Genomic DNA, 19961 nt, shown 5'->3' with positions numbered 1-19961 from the left:
TTGGAAGTAGATTCTTCCCTTCCAGTAAGGAAGGTAGCAGCCCAGCCTACACCTTGCTTTTGATTTCGTGAAACACTTAGCAGAGAATGCAGCAATGCTTTGCAAGACTTCTGACCTATAGAAACTGAGGTAATACATAGGGGCTGTTCTAAGCCAAGGAGTTTGCCACAATTTGTTGCACAGCAATAGAAAACTAATACAGCAAATTTACCGTAATAATTAACAAAATCAATCTGGCCTATTTGTATTTTGAAACACTTCTAATTATCTTCCCCAGTGTCTGTTCTCCCCTTCTTTCTTAATGTAAAACTCTTGACTATGAGCTGGATATGACTACCTAGAATAACAAAAGATTATTTCCTAGCCTATCTTCCTGGTTTGGTGTGGACAAATGTGATTAAAGTCTAGCCAATAAGATGTAATCAGAAATGTTGGGTGTGGTCAGATGTGGTGGTACACGCCTGTATTTCCAGCTATTTGGGAGCCTGAGGCAGGAGGATCACAAGTTTGAGGTCAGCTGCAGCAATTTAGAAAGACCCTGTCTCAAAATAAAAATAAAAAGAGCTGGTGGTATTGCTCAGTGGTAGCCTGCCCCTGGGTTCAATCCCTACCTCTGCAAAAACAAAACAAAACAAACAGAAATGTTGGGTGCACCTTTCAGAATGCTGCTTTAAAAGAAAGAGGTGTGCCTTTTCTTCCTTCCTACTTCCTGGGGGCTGTTAGACTAATGTAAGGGCTGGCATTCATAGAGCCATCTTGGGTCATGAGGTGGCATGCTAAAGACAGTAGTACCGCAAGAAGAGAGGAGGGAGGCTGGGCTTTGATGATCATAAAATAGTCATCCACCCCTGAACGCTTTAATTGCAGATTCTTCAATGTGAGACAGAAAGAATCTCCTATCTTGTTTAAGCTAGTCTTCCTGGCCATAAATTATTGCCAAATGGTGAAAGAAAAAGTTGTGTGTACATGTGTGTTTATAATTTTTTTTTCCTAGCATTGGGGATTGACCCAAAGCCTTACACATGCTAGCCATCGTCCCACCACTAAGCTATACCCCAGCCGTATTTCTTTTTAAAACCATAAATTCACATCAGCATTTCTTATTTAACTTGAATATTATTATATCCTTTTTATTTGACTGCAATACATAGTTTTATATTTATTTTCTTTACAACATACCACATCTGCTTTTATCTTGCAATCCCTGATCCCAAATACATCTTCTCTCTACAGGGAGAGTGATTACCATTCTGTAATTACTATATTGATAGATTCATCCATGCTGGACCAATGGGATAGTGGGATGAGAGAGAGAGAGAGAGAGAGAGAGAGAGAGAGAGAGAGAGAGAGAGAGAGAGAGAGAGAGAAAGAGAGAGAAAGAGGCCGGGGGGAGGGGACGGGTGTATATGTGTGTGTGTGAGCGTGAACGTGAGCATGCAAGAGCTTATGATACTGTCAGAGAGTAGCTGAAGGTACAAATTATATAATACCAGGTAATAGGAAGCTTAAGAAGGAGCATAAGACAGTATAGATTATTAAAAAGAAGAGAGAGAGTGGAGACAGGTTGAAACAGGAACAGTGAAGGTAAATGAGTGAGAGCGCTGGAGTAAGGAGGTGGTGGTCAGAGTGTGGAGTGACTTAAGTTCAGACTTCAAAGGTGGAGTAATTCTAGGAGGTGGTCAAGCAAAGGACATATGGTCATAGATGTGTTCCATGGTCCACGTGTGACCTTCTACCCGCATCTCCAGCTCTGTACATCTGCTCTCAGCCAGAGCAAACATACACACCCAAGTCTTGGGTGGGAAGATGAGGGCCAGAGTCCATCTGGGTCATGGTATAAGTGTACAGCCAGAATCCCTGCCTGACAGTTGTCCCAGTAAATGCAAAATATGTACTGTGTTTAGGCTACGCATATGCCCCTTCCTGGCTCATGAACCCTGTGGAGTGCTCTGTGGCCCTCCCCATACTTAGCTTGTGGCTGAGCCTCCTACCCCAGCCCATACGGTGCTGGCTGAGACCCATGATGTTGGCACTCTTCACAGGAAGGAGCCTGCAGGGTACTCTAAGGCTGGTCCATCTGGGCCCCTGTAGGAGCCTGTCAGGCCTACCTGCACCACCTGTCTCCAAATAGCGATGAGCAGGAAGCTGGGATAGGGGAATAGGAGGAGCAAAAACTGCAAAATAGTGCAAGTCTCTCTCCCTGCCAGACCTTGCCCTGATTCTAGGGCTGCAGGTATAAAGAAATGTAGCAGGAGACTAGAAGGGCAACCAGTGATGAGGGGTGGACTGTGAGAAGGGCCAGGTCTGAGCTGCCCAACTCTGCTCTTCTCTATTCTTAACCTTGGGTATTTGGCACATGCAAAGAGGTGGGATATAGACAATCTGAGGGAACCACTCTCCTAACCACTTTCCTGCCCCAAAGATGTTTTTACTGGGACAGGGGAGGGCAGAAGGCAGTGATGGGGGCTGAGTCTTCGAAGGATCTGAGTCTTCAGAGTGGGAATATGAGGAAGCCAGAGAAACTTGAGTATTTCCAGCCACCTAGCAGATTCCCCCGACGTAGGCGCAGGGACACCCGGTCCCCAGGGTCCAGGGGAAGCAGCACAGAGCTGGTGGCTGCCTCCCGGGTCACATCAGGATCATTGGCAAAGGCTGAGATGACAGGCCATGTATTCAACATCAGGCTTACCTGGGGAGGGGAGCCCAGTTAGCACCCATCCCCCACACCCTAGCTCAGGACCCTCCCTTTGCCAAGGGCTTCCTCTCCAGAACCTGGGGCTTAATGGACTCTCCTGATAGTGCTGAGGGGTGGCCAGTGTTTGACTCTAAACATTATCCACACTGTGGTAGGCAGGACCTTTCCTCGCTTGCTCCTGGCCACCAGGACACAAGTCAGTGGAGAGTTTGCCCAGGGCTCAGTGGTGCTCCACTTATGCCCCCTCCCCTCCCTCAAGAGCTGGGGATGGGCCCAGCATTCAGATCACCTGGACAGTTTGGCGATTGTACACCTTCACCACATGGAACCGGAAGCTGTAGACTCCCCGGACAGGGGCCACGAAGGAGCCTGAGGCCCGGTCAAAGCCACCGCCCTCATTCACCAGGACCTGGGGGAAGCAGATCCTGCTGAGTGGGGCTCAGGGATGCCAGAGTGGGGCTCTCTGGGATAACACTGGGGATGGGTCAGGGGCAATGAGTATGGGAAAGAAGAGGTGGTAAGCAGGAGTGAACAGAAATGTACAGATTTAAAAAAAAATAGTAAAAAGGGCAAGGAGGAGTGTGTGTATGTATGAAGGGAAGGGAAACAATCAGTGGCGACATTAGGGGAAGATGTAGGGAGTTGTTTTCTTGAAGGGTCAGCAAAGTGGGCTTGGACAGTTGATTGCAGGTCTTTGTGGTTCTTTGGACAGGGGTGCAGGGTTGGTGGAGGGGAGGTTACCTGGTCAAAGTAGATAGCCCCGCTGGTGCCATTGCCGGTCTCCCCTGCTGGCTCATGGTGGTGGCTTCTAACTGCAGCAAATGCTACTCTTCCGGGGGGCGCCTCTCCCAGGGCTGCTCCCCCGGGGCCCCCTGCAGCAGCTCGGCCAGGCTCACAGACCACCAAGCATTCACCCTCCAGCAGGACAGGCTCTGACCCCTCCTGGGCCAACCCTGCTCCCAGGGCCAGAAGCAACAGGGCTACGCGCAGCCCCAGGCTGTGCAAGGGATCTGGCAGCCAGTGTCTTCTTGCTCCCAACATGGCTGAGTGCCTCTTCGGCTCACAAGTGTCTTATCTTCTGCCCCCTTTCTGCTGCCCTGGGCACTCACTACCCCTCACCCTGCTCCTCTGCCCTCTCTCTGGGTCTCACTGTCATCTGGCCTCTGGACCTCCCTCTCCATACCTCTGTGTCCTGCAGCTCTGTCCTGCCTCCCACTCGGTTACTCCTGCTGTCACTGCAGTTCCCTCCTCCTTGGCAGAACATTAAGTGACAGCAGTTGGGTTCTGGGAGGGAGAAGAGGGATGAAGACAGGACAGAAAGGCTAAGCCAGAGTTCTAGGTTGGCTCCTATGGATGAACTAGTACGGGAGGCTCCACCTGGGGTGATGGAGAATTGGATATAGGTGAACATGTGAGATACAGTTCTAAAGCTCCTTCCTTTCCTCCTCTATTCAAAACCCCTCACAAAACAGCAGCCCTTCCCTGTAGCACCTTTCCATTTGGTAGGAGAGAGGGGTGTCCTGTCTTTCCCCACAATTGTTTTAATGGAAAGGGCTTGCACCAAGAGCCTCACAATCTTGTGACCCTGGCCCAGTCACTTTCTCTTTTTGTTCTTCCATATTTTCATGCCAAGGGATCAAACTTTCAACGAATGATTCCTCTTTCCCAAGAAACAAATGAGCAGAACACGCAAGAACCCCGAAGGCGGGGAGACAAACAAGAGCTGGAAGGGAAGCCAGAAGGCTGAGTGGCCTAGAGAACTGCCGGCGACAGGACTGGGCGGAGTCGGGGACGCGGGGCGGGGCGGTGGCTAGAGAAGGCCCGGCGCGCACTGGGGAGGAGGAAGCGCGCCTCTGGGCTGCGTGCCAGGGCAGGGCAGGCGCGGTCGGGGGAGGAGCGGGGCTGACTCCGCCCTAACCCAGGAAGTGACTCAAAAAATAGTTTGAGAGGTGGAGAGACGAGGTGCTCGTTGGGTGAGGAACCCAGGAAGGCCCGCCCAGATTCGGGCCCCGTGCCCTAGTCCCCTGGGCTGGGGGCACGGGCGAACCTGGGGCCCTGGGGTACCAAGAGGCGCCAGCGGGACGTGAGGCTGGAGCCCGCGGCTTAGGCGGGTAGGCGCCCTTCCCTGGCGCCCGGGAGCTGGGCACGCGCGGCGGCTTCGGGGAGCACGGCCTGCCCCGGGGCAGAGGCCGCAGGGGACTGTGGCGGAGGCGGGCCCCGGGTGGGGCGCGTGGCGTGACGGAGTGGGGCGTGGACAGCTGGGGGAGGGGCAGGCGGAGAAGTGGGAGTGGCTAGAGCCTTGGAAATGGCAGATGAGGGGCCCCAGAGTACAGCTCAGTACAAGCCCCTGGTGAAGATTCATTAAGAGTCTTGAAACCTGAAGATTGCAGAGTACCCCGAGGAGAGAGACTCTTTTGATTCCTGCTTACCTCCAGACGGAGCTGCCCCCCCCACCCTTCCTGCTCAGGCCTGTGGTCATTCTCCAGAGGGCAGCCGCCCATCCCAGATAGCCTTGTTTACCATGACTACTTCTTAGGAAGATAGAAGGCCCATGTTTGGATACTCTGACACTCTTCCTACTGCCAAGAAGGACTCAGATACTGGTTAGCAATTGTTTACCAGAATTGTAACTAGGTGCTACCTGTTGATCTTTGATATAGGTGGGGAGATCAACTTTTGGGTTGAGGGGATAGTGAGGCTCTGAGCTTCCTTCTTCCCTCCAGGACAAGGGGAAGAAGCCATGCCTACTTTGGGGGCTGGTTCCTCAACCCCTGACCGCTTTGCGGTGTCTGCGGAGGCAGAAGACAAAGTTCGGGAGCAGCAGGCCCGTTTGGAGCGCATCTTCAGCGTGGGGCTGAGTGTCCTCCCTAAGGACTGCCCTGAGAATCCTCACATCTGGCTGCAACTTGAGGGCCCCAAGGAGAACGTCAGCAGAGCGAAGGTGAACCCTCCCCTGATCCTTCCCAGGGAGCCCTTCCGCACAGAGGCAGAGTTCTAGGAGGGGGCAGGGGACGATCTAAACTTCATCATTCCACTTGCCACCTCAGTGTCCCTGAGCTTTGAGGCACTTTCTAGCTCTGTTTTCAGTTTTGGTTTCATTTCTGCTGTGACAGCCCAGGTTCTGCAAGGACTTATTTGTGCTCTTTTGAAGAATAGAGATAATCTAGCTGAGCAAGTGGGCCCTGCCAAGGAATTCACTGTATGTGGGAGGTCACTGTATGTGGGTAGGGTGGGGGTGGGGAGGTCCAGCCACATTGCTTCCTTTGGAGTCAGGCAGGGGTTCTAATATGGCTCCACCACCTGCCTGCCTTGTGATCAGAGTCTTATTTATGAAATGGGAAAAATAGCAGGCATCCTGGAGTTTGGGAATGATGAGGGGTAGATTCAAGCAGTTTCCTTTTCTGACATTCCCTTCCAGGAGTACCTGAAGGGTCTCTGCAGCCCTGAACTTCAAAATGAAATCCACTATCCCTCCAGACTGCACTGCATCTTCCTGGGAGCCCAGGGTTTCTTCCTTGACTGTCTGGCTTGGAGCACATCAGCCCATCTGGTACCTCAGGCACCTGGTTCACTGATGATCAGTGGCCTAACTGAGGCCTTTGTCATGGCTCAGAGCCGTGTGGAGGAGCTAGTGGGGCGGCTGAGTTGGGACTTTCAGCCAGGACCATGCCCCAGAGCCTCTCAGAGTGCTGGAGTGCTGAGTGACTTCTCTGCCTTGCTGCAGCCCTGGGAGGATGTCCACTCAGAGGCCCTGCTGCAGCTGCCCCTGGCTGTTCAGGAGGAGCTTCTGAGTCTAGTGCAGGAGGCATCCAGTGGGCAGGGGCCACAAGTGTTAACCTCACAGCAGGGGAGAAGCCCAGACCTGCCAAGTACTCAGCATTGGGGAGTCAGGGCTCTCCAGAGTGGAGGTGGGGAGTCGTTGCGCCCTGGATCTGTGGGGTGCAGAGAATCAAAAGGAGCAGAGGGAGGGAATCATACTATTGAGAAGGATCAAGGGAAACAAGGTGGTTCCAAGGAGATGGATTTGTGGTGGAAGGAGCTGCCTAAGGAAGAGGCCTGGGACAGAGAAGTGGCTTTCAGGCCATATTCAGCAGGTGGAGGGACAGGGGAAGATGGGCCCCTGAAAAGAAAGGCCCTGGGAAAAAAGGGGGTACCTCAGGAAAGAGGTGGGTTTAGTGTCCAGGGTGAGTTTTCTGGTGCCCTTGGTCCCTGTCAGAGGACAGCTCAAACCCGGGGAGCTTCCCTTCTTCAGCGGTTGCACAATGGAAATGCCTCACCTCCAAGAGTACCTAGCCCTCCACCTGCGCCCGAACCCCCATGGCCCTGTGGAGACCGGGGAGACCGGGGAGACCGGGGAGACCGGGGAGATAAGCAGCAGGCCGTGGCTCGAGGTCGAGGGTTTCCTGGGAGACGAGGTACCCGTGGGGGCAACTTAGTGACTGGCACACAGCGTTTCCAGGAGGCCCTGAAGGATCCTTTCACCTTGTGCCTTGCCAATGTGCCTGGCCAGCCAGACCTCCGCCATATTGTCATTGATGGCAGCAATGTGGCCATGGTGTGAGTACCTAGCGGGGCTGGTGTTGGGGAGGGAGGATGAGACAGTCATCTTTATGTGTCCTGGGGACATGGCTGAGGGGCTAGTACTGCAGTGAGGCTGTCAGGCCCCTCACCTGGGTTTCCCCCTGTAGCCATGGGCTCCAGCACTACTTCTCCAGCCGGGGCATTGCCATTGCTGTGCAGTACTTCTGGGACCGTGGCCATCGTGACATAACTGTCTTTGTGCCTCAATGGCGCTTCAGTAAGGATGCCAAGGTTCGAGGTGAGTAGGGTTTGATCATCTGTGTCCTGGGATTGGCTGTTTCCACCTTGAGGAGAACCCTGTTTGTTCTTTTTCTGTAGAGAGTCACTTCCTGCAAAAGCTGTACTCCCTCAGCTTGCTCTCCCTAACTCCCTCACGAGTCATGGATGGAAAAAGGATCTCCTCCTATGACGACAGGTACTGCTACCCTCCTTGCCCGAGCTTTGATTATTTAACTCCCTCACGAGTCATGGATGGAAAAAGGATCTCCTCCTATGACGACAGGTACTGCTACCCTCCTTGCCCGAGCTTTGATTATTTAAGGAGTCCAGTAGGAGGTTGAGGGAGAGAATCTCCTGACCATTTGCTTTGTCTCCAAGCCTCAGAAGTGGGGCAGAGAGTTATTCCTCCATGTGCTCTTATGACTGGTTAGGTAAACCTCCCCTGTAGCTGAGGTGGGATAGACTTAGACAACCATGTTTGCCCCTTCATCATTCCTTCTTCATTCATCAACCTGAATGACATCTTGTGTTTGTGTAGTGCCTTCCTGTCTAGGAAATACTGGTTTATTGGAAAGATGGGAAAGCTTCTGACACAAATAGCTGACAGATGTGTTTTTATAAGCTAAATTTCCAAATGTGTAGAGAAACTCCCCCAACATTCTGGAGAAACCAGAGTAAACAATTAAAAGTAAGTATGAGGAAGAAACACAGCCTGTGAACAATAGGACTGTACAAAACAGGGTATGATAGAAAGATCATAGGATGTAGAATTTAAAGATCTGAATTTGAGCTTCAAGTTCACTTCTCATTGATTTCATCTATAGGCCCATACCTTAGTGAATTAACCTCTTTGGCTCAGGTTCCTCCTCCATGCATTTGTCTTCCTTATGAATATCAAAAGAAGAGAAGTAGTGTTCTTGCCTCACTCAATGAGGTAGGCAAGAGTCCATCACATTTCCTTGTATGGACCAAATTATGTGTTGCATAAAATATTATCTCTGTTTTAAAGCTGTGGACACAAAGGGTAAGAATGGTGAACTACCCTAACAAAGGAAAAATAGACCTCAGAACTGCCAGATAGTTTAAATCCAGGGCATATTCCAGCTGCAGTATACATACATGGTGTGGGGAAAAGGGCAGATTTGAAAGCTAATTAACCAATTTAAAAATTTTACAACTATAGGCTCTTTGTCCTTTAGGATATTATTTAGTTTTAAATAGTTAATTTCAAACTGCAGTGATTATACATTTTGTCTTTTCAAAACTTAACCAAGTGTGGTGACACTTGTGGCTCAGGAGGCTGAGATAAGAGGATTGTGAGTTCAAAGCCAGCCTCAGCAAAAGCAAGGTGCTAAGCAACTCAGTGAGACCCTGTTTCTAAATAAAATACAAAATAGGTCTGGGGGATGTGGCTCAGTGGTCAGGTGCCCCTAAATTCTATCACTGGTACCCCCCTAAAAACAAACAAACAAAAAAAAACTTCTTATGAATAAATACTGTTTTACAAAAGGCAGTCCACTTCCTTCCAGTGGAATTTTGTTTTATGCTGAGATTTCACAGTGAATCTAAAATGGGACCTTCTTTCCACACCAGCACTGAAAGAGAATTGAGACTGAATTGAGTCAGTTTTAATGACTTTTAAAGGCATGTGTTTGTGCAGTTGTGTAGGACCTGATGGACAGATAACAATGTAAATTGGGAGTTTTTCCTGGTAACAGTGAATAAGCCCTGTGCTACACAGCATAGGCTGACAAATGAACAACATGCCATGTAATGCAATAATAGTAAAATATGCTTAACTGGAAAATACCTTTTGTATACCATCTGTATACCTTATACATAAATTTGCTTCCTAGCCAGAAACTCGGAACCAGACATTGCTCCTGCCTAACCCTGTCAAATACTAATTGCCTGCTTATGTTAGGTACATGGTCTGCAGAAGGAACAAGATCTGACTCTTGACTTCAAAGAGCCAAAAGAAACTTATAAATCAGATACTACAGCAACTCAGAGGAAGGGAGCCCTCTCTGACTGGTGTTTTGCAGGAGTGGAGAGTTTGTGAATTGTTTATTGAGAAGGATGTGGATGGGCTGGATCTCTTGGTTTCTAAAACTGTTAACAAGACTGCTTTCCACCACATGAATCTATGTGATGGGATCAGAATTGCTAAAGTGAGACACCAGGCATCAATATTTTTTTGGTACTAGGGATTTTACCCAGGGGTGCTTTACCACTGAATAATATCCCCAGTCCTTTGTATTTTTTATTTAGTGAGACAGGGTCTTTGCTAAGTTGCTTAGGGCCTTGCTAAGTTGCTGAGGCTGGCCTCAAACTTGCAATCCTCCTGCCTCAGCCTCCTGAGTCGCTGGAATTACAGGTGTGCGCCACCATGCCTGGCTTACCTTTTTAAAGTTCCCCCGGTGACTGTGTTTATCAGCAAGGTTTGGGGAACACTTTCCAGATGGAGGGAATGGTTTGAGAAACATGAAGTCAGAGACAGTGCAGGTCATGTTTAGAGAGCAGGGTGTAATCTGATAATTGATTTTGACTGGAGTTGAGGGCACATCAGGGAATAATGGGAGAGAGAAGTCTGTGAGGGTGCTGTAGAACTGGATTCTAGAGGGCTTTAGCTGCCAGGCCTGAGCATGTGGACTTAGTAGATGAAGGCAGGTGTGGAAGAGCTCTGTACAGGGAAAGAGCATGTTTTCTTGCGGGTGGGCAGGTGAACCAGGAAGGTGGTGAAGGATGAGAGGTAGGTGAATGGTGAAGAGGCTATGTGGTATCTCACCTGTAACATCTGAATTACTAAGGTGGTAAGGAAGGAAGGGGGCTTCCAGAGTGGAGGGCTTTTCTGAGGATGAACATAGTGGATTTTTAAGTGATTGGTTGGGTAGGATGGAAGACAGAGTCAGTACCAGATCTGTCTCTTACAAATGAGGCACAAAATGTTGGGTGAAGGGTTGTGACTAGTGGATGGGATGCTGTTGGGGGACCACCTAGGATTCATCTTTATTTCTGCTCTAACCTATGACACCCGTATCCAGTAAGTCACCTGTAGCGGTCAGTGTGAGGTAGGGACGTCATTTCTCTATCCCCAGAAGTAAGTCACAGGGATTGGTAATACTCTGGGCCTTGAAGACTCCTGGAATATTGCCATGGTTTTTGAGACAGGTTCATGGTGAAGCTGGCAGAAGAGACCAACGGGATCATTGTCTCCAATGACCAGTTCCGGGACTTGGCAGAGGAGTCTGACAAGTGGATGGCAATCATCAGAGAGCGGTGAGGGAGCTCTCCCTTGAGACTAGGGCACGGACTCAGACCTTTCTCTAAAAGCAGCTCTCCTCTGGCCACTGGGTGAGAACTCTGGGAAGGGGCTTGAAATTGCCTGAAAGGATGATAGCCAGGAGATTCTGGTAGTGGTGGTCTCAGGTCTCTGAAGGTGGATAAGGGCCTCTCTGTGACCACTCTTTCTCTTCTTCATCTAGCTTGCTGCCTTTCACCTTTGTGGGAAACCACTTCATGGTTCCTGATGACCCCCTGGGGCGAAATGGCCCCACCCTGGATGAGTTCCTGAAGAAGCCAGCCAGGTAATGCCCTAGACTCCCTGCCAGCAGCTCTGAGCTCTCTTCTCTCTGCAGACCTGGAGACTTGAGTGGGAGGGTGACTTCAGTTTGGGACAGCTTCATTCTACAGTAGTTTGAATTGCTTTGCACATGGCCTTTAAAACCTCTGTAAGGGGCTGGGCTTGTGGCTCAGTGACAGAGCGCTTGCCTCGCATGTGTGAGGCACTGGGTTTGATCCTCAGCACCACATAAAAATGAACAAATAAAATAAAGGTATTGTGACTATCTACAATTAAAAAAAAAAAAATCATTAAAATAAATAAATAAATAAAACCTCTGTAGGGAATCCTGACACACAAGTCCTGGTTGGGAGGGAAACTCCTGTTTCAGGAATGTCAATGTGTTTGATGAAGTTCTTTGGAAAATGGTTGTTTGTACTAATAGTCAGTTGTATTTAGCATGCTCTCTGCTGGACCATTAAGTAAGTGGTTAATTTAGGGCTAGAACTACATTATTAATGGCCAGGATCACCTTGTAAAGGGTCTATCTGCCTTTCAGAAGTGGATTGATACTGCCACTCAGTGGTCAGTTTAGGGAACTTAAGAATTGTTCTCCCAGAGTCAAGAATAGGCAGGCTAGTTAAGAGGAGGAGGTGCACTGAGGGCTACTTTTCCTCTAGATGCTCATCACCTCTTTTTGTTCTGCTTCTTCCCAGGAAACAGGGATCTTCTAAGGCTCAGAATCCTTCCAGGGCCTTTGCAGAACATGGTAATCAGCAGCAGGGGAGGGAAGAGGAAAAAGGTAGTGGTGGCATTCGGAAGACCCGGGAGACCGAGAGGCTCCGGCGCCAGCTGCTGGAGGTGTTCCGGGGTCAGGATCACAAGGTGGACTTCATCCTGCAGCGGGAACCATACTGTCGGGACATCAACCAACTGTCTGAGGCCCTGCTTGGTCTCAACTTTTGAGCATTACTTGCTTTTGTGGCTGTTGCCCTGTTTAGCCTCCCTCAGCACAAAACCTTCTGGGAGAGTCCCTCTGCTGTTCATACTCTGACCCAGGCTTACTCTGAGTTGGTGATTTGGGTCAGGGAAGCACTGGGGAAGAATATGTAAGTGAGGGACATTTCTTGCCTGGGCCCTTTGGGGGCAGATCCACAAACTGACCCAATGTCAAGAGAAGACCGCAGCCAGCTCTCAAGAGGTCTGCTCAGCTTTAACTTTTCAACCTTGTTTTTAACACAGGGCTTCAAGAAAGGGTAAATCCTGGAGATTGGGACTGTGGCTGAGTTGGGCAGAGGCTAGGGTGGGCCAGAGGTGGCAAAGCTGAGTCTTTCCTCTCCCTTGCTGCTGCTTTGGTTGGCCAGAGGACAGGAGGCTGTGCTGGCTGGGCTGTCTCCTGGGAGTGTCAAAGGGAATCTTGGACCCTGGAGGGGCTATAGAGTATTGGGTTGCGGGGAAGTAGTAATGAGCTGGTGACAAAGGCAGAGGGAGACCTGCTTTCCAGTCCAGATATGCCTGCCTGTGACCTTGAGCTGCTTGGCCTTTACTTCTGCCTGTAAATCAGAAGTAAAACTACCTGTTGGGAGGAGATATGAGATCATAGAGGAAAGCTCCTTGGAGGAAAGTACTTAGACAAAGTCTCAGGTATGTCTGCCTGTGGCTGCACAGGCTCCCTAACCAAACCTCACTTTCAGAGATGTGTGTCCTCCATGTCCAGGGTCCATGCCCTAGATTTTAACACTGTGTCCGTGTATAACATGCCCTATAATGGCTGCATCCTTTTTGGGCAACCTTTAAAGTCCACATTTACAAGATAGTTCAATTAGGACTGACTGTTTGCATTACCGAAATACTCTCAGGGTTCCTATAAATGGCAGCTCTTCTGTTATATTCAAGAGTTTGTTTACAGTACATATGTCAAAAAGCCCAGTTAGATCCTCTAGCTGAAATGTTGACAGCATTCACCAAATTGATGAAGCCATGCTGTGCAATGACAATGTAGATGTGATTGGCCCCTAAAGTTTTCTTTGTGGAAGACATAGGTTGCTTAAAGTAAGGCACAGTTCTGTTTGGTGTATGTATGGAGGTGGGAGGGCTATGAAAGTTTTATTAGATGAACCAATTATCTAGAAAATTAAAACTGAATAGAGTTGGAAGGATCTGATTGGCCACAAGACCAAACCCATTGTCCATCATAACATGTTCTTTTCCATCCTGATCCCACAGGACAGTGCCTTGTGTCTGTTTGAATTCTTCTTCTTCTGGGGCATTTTCTCCCAGCAAGGCAGCACATTCCTCCTGGGGACAGTATTAATCAGTAGTCTGACTTCTAGTGTAGCCTAAACTATGCTTTTATGTTACTGCTCCTTCCCCCAGGAATAATAGTCAACTTTCCTAGAGTCCAAAACCAAATAAAAAGATAAGACAGTTACCCTGAGTTCTGTTTGTTTGGGCCCCCAGTCTCCCTGAATAAGAACCTTTTCAGGCTCACTCCTCTGCTTTCCTGACTGACACAGGAAGTTGTGTACTGCATGGGGAGCAGAATGAGGGAGAAGGGTCCCTAGGAGGCTCCAGTGTCTGCCTGTGTCCCCAGTGGTGATTTATATCCCTAGACTGTATTGACTTATACTAGGAGCAGGTATGTTGGAGACCTTGGCCTGTAAATCAGAAGTAAACTACCTGTTGGGAGGAGAAATGAGATCATGGAGGAAAGCTCTTTGGAGAAAAAAGTATTTAGACAAAATCTAGGGTGTGTCTCCCTGTGGCTGCACGGCTCCCTAACCTGTGCAAGGAATTTAGGGAAGTAACAATGACTCAGACAATCTACAGTACCCTGGGAAGAAAGGAGATGATGGGTTAATATGGTCCAAACTGGGAGCTGGGAGGATTACTTCTGGTTAAGCTGTGGCAGATATCAAATTCAGGTAGATTAGAAGGATACTAGATGAACACTTGGGATTTACTTCTTCCTAATAGGGTCAAGTTTGTTGTTTGTGATTGGTTCTCTGCCCTTTTTACTTTCTATGACTGTGAGAATACCCAGAGAACAGAAGTATTTTCTACCCTTTTGTGCTGAAGGCCTTGGTAGAATGAAGTGGCCCCCATTAGTTGAAAGGCAAATCCTGGGCTTCGTGTTCTACTGCAGTTTGATAAATTGGGAACAACATGTGATTGCTTTTATTAATTCACCATTTGATGACACAGGTTGGAGGTTGCCCTACAATGGGGCTTCATTTCTTCCTCTGCTGGCATCCTAATGGCACTCTGAATGGGTGTGCAGGATGACCACAAAACTCACTGGAAATGGATTATCATTTCTCTTGTCTTCTAATCTCTACTTTCATCATAATTTCATGCCCCAGAACTGTGACCCGGTCTTTTGGTTACTGAGGGACCAAGAAGAGAAAAGGTGAGGAGAGATGTTGCCTATTATAACTTTCAAAACTCTATGTAGAGAAATGAATCATCTGGGGTGACAGTCCTTGAAATAAATTCCAGGAGAATCTAGGTCAAAGGGATGAGCCAGAAGCTAGAGAGATAATTTATCTTTATTGCCAAAACTACAGAGCATTTTCTACACAGAACTGGGACAACAATGTAGCACATAAACCAAACTTGGAAATTCTTTTACAAGGAGTGGAAAAAGTTAAGGTCCTAACTTGATGAGATTATAATCTTGAAACTATGGAGAGTTTCTCAATTAAACAAGGTGCAAGAACAATGGAGAAGAAAGAAGAATGGGAACAAAATCTCTTATGATCCAGATCAGTTTTTAATCTCAAGTAGAGGACCACCTGAGCCAATTCACAGGAAGACTCTGCTGAGAGATGGGCTTCTGTTCCTGCTATGCACCTCCCTACTTAGGCTACAATTTCCTTCAAGGCGGCCCCCAGCTCTGGGAAGGAATACTGGTAGCCAGTGGCCAGTGTTCGCCGCGGAACTACCTTCTGGCCCTCTAGCAGCATGATGGCACGTTCTCGCCCAAAGACAGCTCTCACCACAGTGGCAGGGAGAGGGATAAAGGCTGGGCGGCCCAGGGCAGTGCCCAAGGCCTGGGCAAACTCAGCATTGGTGGTTGTGGAGGCTGGAGCCACTCCATTCAGGATGCCCTCCACGTGATTTACTTCAAGGGCATGGGTTAGGATTCCTGCCAGGTCCTGGATGTGAATCCAGGGGAAGAACTGGTTGCCTGAGCCGATGGGGCCCCCCAAACCCAGGCGGAAGGGCAGTAGCATGTGGCCGATGGCACCACCTCCACGGCCTAGCACAACCCCTAGAACAGGCAAGAGAGATGGTATAGGGAGTCCTTTTAGCCTTGAAGCAGCCTGAATCTGTTCCCATTTCTCAGTTTTCCCTTCTTTACTCCCCGTGTGGACCCAGTTCTATAATAAGAGGGTTAAGGCTCTCCTTAGACTTTCTACTCTCCTCTCCGCAGACTGACGAGAGTGATGGCATACTCTCTTTGTAAATTTAGCTCCTTGGATATTCTCCCTAACCACAGCCTAGAGAAGCCATTCCACCCTTTCTGGGACCCAGGCCCTTGGTTCTCACCAGAGCGTACCACCACCTGGCGTGTAGAATCTCCAGGAAGCCTGGCTGCAGCTTCCCATTTGGTTACGAGGTTGGAGAAAAAGTCAAAATCCCCTCCTGGGCTGTCCTCATCATACTCTGCAGTCAGGCTGGGACGGTAGTAAGCTGTTGGAAAGCACTTATTTGTTCTGGTTGTCTTTTTCCTGCATAGTCCTAGACTAGGCAGCCAAGACTCCACTTGGCCTCTCCTATTAGACCCCATGAGAAGAAAGCCATGGATACCTTCCCCTTGAGCTTCTTTATGACCTGACTTGGTCCTGCTTGGAAGAACTCTCAACTTTGGTTGCAGGGCTACTCTCAGAGGCTGCTAGCATAATAGTGGTTAAGAATAGAATACATGGGACTGCCTGAGTTTTAATTCAGCTCTGACTTTTGACAAATTATTTAACCTCTCTGTATGGAATTTCTTCATCTTTAAAAATGGAAATAATAGTACCTACCTCATAGGGTTGTTGTGAGGATCAACAATGTAATATGTATAAAACACTTAGAATCATGGCTGGTATGTATGTCATAATGAAATACAAGAGCTCTTCCTAAAGAACTGTGGTATGAAAAGCAAGGGACTTGGGAGGAGGTGGACTTTTCCTTGGCCTTAGGAATGGTATCACTCCCCCTCTTTCTCTGAGATTCTTCATTTCTCAGTGAAAGAACACAGGTCAGGAGAAACATGCATGGATCCAGGGCCTAGAATTTACCATATCTGGGAATGAGCAGCTCTCCAAGGTGTATACAGCTATAAGGGCTGAGCTACCCTCTTAATCTGCACCCCATTTCCCTTGGCTAATGTAAGAGGATGGTGATTTAGGGGCATACCTACACCTGTGACTAAGATCCAGGCTTTGGGGGGTTGTGGGGCTTTGGTGATGGCTTTAGCTAGCATTTGGGTGGTCTCCAGGCGGCTGCTGAGAACATCTTTTTGGAAAGCTTCATTCCACCTGCAGGAAAAATAAGAGGAAATGAAAAGCCACTAAATACATACACACATCTTCCCCTCTCTGTCTCTGGGACTTATTCTATACCAATTTCTAGTAAAATCCTCATGTGGCTAAAGAAAAATGGTTCATGTGTACTGAAAGTGGAAAAGACATATCTTCCCTGGGCATTTTATACATGAGAAGTTAAATCAACTGGCTGACTGGGTAGGGGAGCAGGTGGGCATAGACGGATGGGGTGGGATGGGATGAATAGTCTAGTATATCTTCAGTTCTTATTCTGACAGCTCCATTAGTTCCAGCTTACAGGGTTCCTTTGTACCCTCTCTTCTTTCTGCTCTGGGGATATTTTATTTGTTTTAGGGCCCCAACTGACCTTCGGAGAGGGTTGAGGATGTTCTCTCCTGCCAGGTTGACAGCGACATCACAGCTGGGCAGCCCAGATCTAGCAAGCTCATCCTGTCAGAGAAAAGCTTACTGTGCCTGCGGGCCCCGAACAGTGCTGACAAACTGCCTCCCTACCCAGTTTCTAGGGGTTGGGCATACCCACGTGATCCGACCCGGTCTGGGCTGTCGGGAGACCAATGTCACTTCGTGGCCTCTGGCTTTCAGCAGCTGGGTTAGGGCTGTTCCAACGAAGCCCGTTCCACCACCTGATCAGAGAATACAAACTGTTTATGCCTCGGGGATGAAGGCTGATGCTTTGCTTCCCCTCCTCTCCCCTCGAGACAGGAGACACAGGTCACAGGGGTCAGGGAGGTTTGGCTTTTCGGGCTAGGAGACTAAGGTCAGGTTGTTTGTGGAGGAAACTGTGCCCTTTCGGCAAGGCCTCCCAACCCTCCATCTCTGGTAAGCCGCCCCCCACTCCCCCTTTCTTCCCTCCCTCACCCACAAGCACCCGCATAGCGATCAGATCCTAATACGCCTGCGCAAGATTTAAAGCTCCCCCTCCTTCCCTCGACGCGACCATGACCCTCTGCGCATGCGTGTTTTGGAAAACGCGCTCCAATTGGGAGCTGACAGGGTCGAGACTGGGCGTGGCCCTGCCCAGCAACCCGGAAGAATTTAGAAAGACAGACACTGAATTTTACCGGGAGGCGTAGCGCGGGGAAAGAGGCAGAGGAAGGAAGTTCAATCTCACTCATCGCCCAAAGAAACCAATAAAAACTGAGACCTGAAGCTCAAAACTACTGAAACCGCAGAAGTCTGCAAATCCGGTTGGTTAGGTGGGTCAGGAATACACCCGCTGACAGGGATTTTTTTTCTACTCGTCCTATTTTATCTTCTCACTGTTCTGGTCTCGTCAGTTACAAAATTCCTCTCATTCTTGATCCACTCCAGCCTTTTGTTTTCTCCGGCCCATCTTCTGTTTCTTTACCTTCATAGCTCTTCTGCTCAAAAGTGTTTTCCGCCCAGTGCGATTGCACAAGCCTGTAATTCCAGCGATTGGGGAGGCTGAGGCAGGAGAATTACAAATTCGAGGCCAGCCTGGACAATTGGAAAAAAAAAATCACAACAAAACAAACTGGGGATATAGCTCAATGGTGGAGCATCCCTGGGTTCAATCCCCGGCCAAACGCAGACATATATACACACGTGTTTTCTATTTTGTACTTGACAATACACGGTCTGTTTTCTGCCTTTGTCATTCATTTCCCCTCTCCAAGAACACAGTTTTCCCGTGTGTCACCAAATCTAACGCCTAGTTTTTTGATTATTTTTCTTGACCTCAGAATCACTGGGCACCTACCAACTTCTCTCTCTTTAGAAATGCTGTTCCTTGACCTCTCTGAAAAACCACACTTTCTTCTGAGCCTTTCTGTTAACTCTTCAGTCTCCATTGCTGGCTTTATCTCCTTTAAATTCTTAAAATATTAGTATTCCTCAGAGCTGGGTCTTAGGACTTCTTTACCCATCCTGTGCTTTCTCACAAATATCTACATCTGAGTTCATTTAATAGTTTTGTACAGTAGCTCCCCCATCCCAAACTCCTGTGCAATTCAGATTTGTCCTCTGACCTCTTGACTCCTATAGAAAACTTCCCACTAGAGATCTCTTCTTGGTTGCCTGAAAACCTTTGATTTTACTTACTAAATATCTCCCAGATAGCTTTCTCTCTGTGTCTGCCACTTCAACCTTCATTCCAGCTATTCTTCTTTTCTAAATTCTTGTAATAGGCTTCTAATAGGTATCCCTACTTAGTCTTTCCTCACCATACTATTGCAAGCTGAGTGATAATAGAATAACATGTGCAAGGAACACTACAGTGATCCTGAAACATTTCCAAATATAAAATTCCTGGATATGTTGGATAGAATTTAACATATCTCCATTTAAATGCATTGTGAGATTATCCAGAAAAATAAAGGAAATCTCTAGAGACCAAAAAGCAGAGAGTGCTTTGGGACTAAGGCTATCATGAAGATGTTTTGCTTGGTCAAACTTAAGTCAGACTTTTTTTTTTAGTTGTAGTTGGACACAATACCTTTATTTTACTTATTTTTATGTGGTGCTGAGGATTGAACCCAGGGCCTTACACATGCTAGGTGAGTGCTCTACTGCTGAGCCACAACCCCAGCCCTAGTCAGACTTATGAATCTTCTTTTAGGCTTATTTTTGTACTTGTAAAATCCAGTTTTCACAAAAAGCCCTACTAAGTCAATTTAGCAAGAATCCCTTCCCCTCCATATCTAGTCACTTGCAATATACTATTAGGTCCTTCATCCTCTATCACCACCCCCAGGTGATATCTGGTAACCGTGGTTTATCTTTAGCAAGAATCATGTTAGACTGATTTTGTCAGAATCTCCCTTTCCTTGATATATCCTCACAACTATAATGTTAAGCAAAAACAAAACAAAACAAAACAAAACAAAAAACCACTGTAGAAATGTACTTATACTATAATTCCATTTATTTGATGATTAAAAATAAACAATACTATTTTTATTGGGATGAGTAAATTTATAAAGTAAAAAGTAATGCATGGGAATGATAGAAAATTCAGAGTAGAGCTTAGTACTCTTCATAGGATCCTCTCCTCTTCACCATCAGTCTTCTCTCCGTAGCTGCAGCCATGAAGGGCAAGCTGGGCTGTGTAGTTTTAGTGGGTTCAAGGTATAACACGGATAGGGGAGACTCTGTGCCAGGACTGACAGGAAGGTTTTCCACTTTTTTTTTAATAAATATTTTTTAGTTGTAGTTGGACATAATACCTTTATTTTTTAATTTTTATGTGGTGCTGAGGATTGAACCCAGGTCCTCACACATGCTAGGTGAGTGAGCTCTACTGCTGAGCCACAACCCCAGCCCAGGTTTTCCACTTTTCTTAATGCAAAATGTGAGTTGGTGTTCCCTTCTTCAGCAGATAAACTGGGCT

General features: G+C 48.0%; 3 protein-coding genes across 8 annotated transcripts; 1 reads left to right on the top strand and 2 right to left on the bottom strand.

Moving 5' to 3' along the window:
• Positions 1 to 1096: 1096 nt before the first annotated feature.
• Positions 1097 to 4636, bottom strand: Cbln3 (cerebellin 3 precursor). The gene is made up of 3 exons (XM_005338707.3): positions 3437 to 4636; positions 2985 to 3104; positions 1097 to 2689 (listed from the first exon to the last, which is right to left on the bottom strand). The coding sequence occupies exons 1-3, from the start codon at positions 3734 to 3736 to the stop codon at positions 2492 to 2494; spliced, it is 618 nt and encodes a 205-aa protein (XP_005338764.1). The 5' UTR covers positions 3737 to 4636; the 3' UTR covers positions 1097 to 2491.
• A 3-nt stretch (positions 4637 to 4639) lies between these two features.
• Positions 4640 to 13488, top strand: Khnyn (KH and NYN domain containing). 6 transcript variants are annotated; one of them, XM_040274097.2, is made up of 8 exons: positions 4640 to 4806; positions 5419 to 5636; positions 6114 to 7252; positions 7384 to 7514; positions 7595 to 7778; positions 10667 to 10774; positions 10981 to 11082; positions 11774 to 13488. In XM_040274097.2, exons 2-8 carry the CDS (start codon positions 5436 to 5438, stop codon positions 12021 to 12023), a joined length of 2115 nt encoding a protein of 704 aa, XP_040130031.2. In that variant the 5' UTR covers positions 4640 to 4806; positions 5419 to 5435; the 3' UTR covers positions 12024 to 13488. The 6 variants fall into 6 exon arrangements, 5 of the variants coding, with proteins under 5 accessions (XP_040130031.2, XP_077906404.1, XP_077906405.1 ...); XR_005728934.2 differs by lacking the exon at positions 4640 to 4806 and adding an exon at positions 4948 to 5298 and having other exon boundaries at positions 10667 to 10849; positions 11774 to 11858; XM_040274096.2 differs by lacking the exon at positions 4640 to 4806 and adding an exon at positions 4954 to 5298.
• A 1099-nt stretch (positions 13489 to 14587) lies between these two features.
• On the bottom strand, positions 14588 to 17567 carry Sdr39u1 (short chain dehydrogenase/reductase family 39U member 1). Its single transcript, XM_005338705.5, has 6 exons — positions 17471 to 17567; positions 17129 to 17235; positions 16959 to 17041; positions 16464 to 16585; positions 15609 to 15752; positions 14588 to 15330 (listed from the first exon to the last, which is right to left on the bottom strand). Exons 1-6 carry the CDS (start codon positions 17484 to 17486, stop codon positions 14918 to 14920), a joined length of 885 nt encoding a protein of 294 aa, XP_005338762.1. The 5' UTR covers positions 17487 to 17567; the 3' UTR covers positions 14588 to 14917.
• Between the last annotated feature and the right edge of the window lie 2394 nt (positions 17568 to 19961).

The sequence above is a fragment of the Ictidomys tridecemlineatus genome, chromosome 5 (assembly GCF_052094955.1).
Source record: "Ictidomys tridecemlineatus isolate mIctTri1 chromosome 5, mIctTri1.hap1, whole genome shotgun sequence".
NCBI classification, from domain to species: Eukaryota; Metazoa; Chordata; class Mammalia; order Rodentia; family Sciuridae; genus Ictidomys; species Ictidomys tridecemlineatus.
The sequence above is the reverse complement of the archived record's forward strand: the minus strand, read 5'-3'. Positions and strand labels throughout refer to the sequence as shown.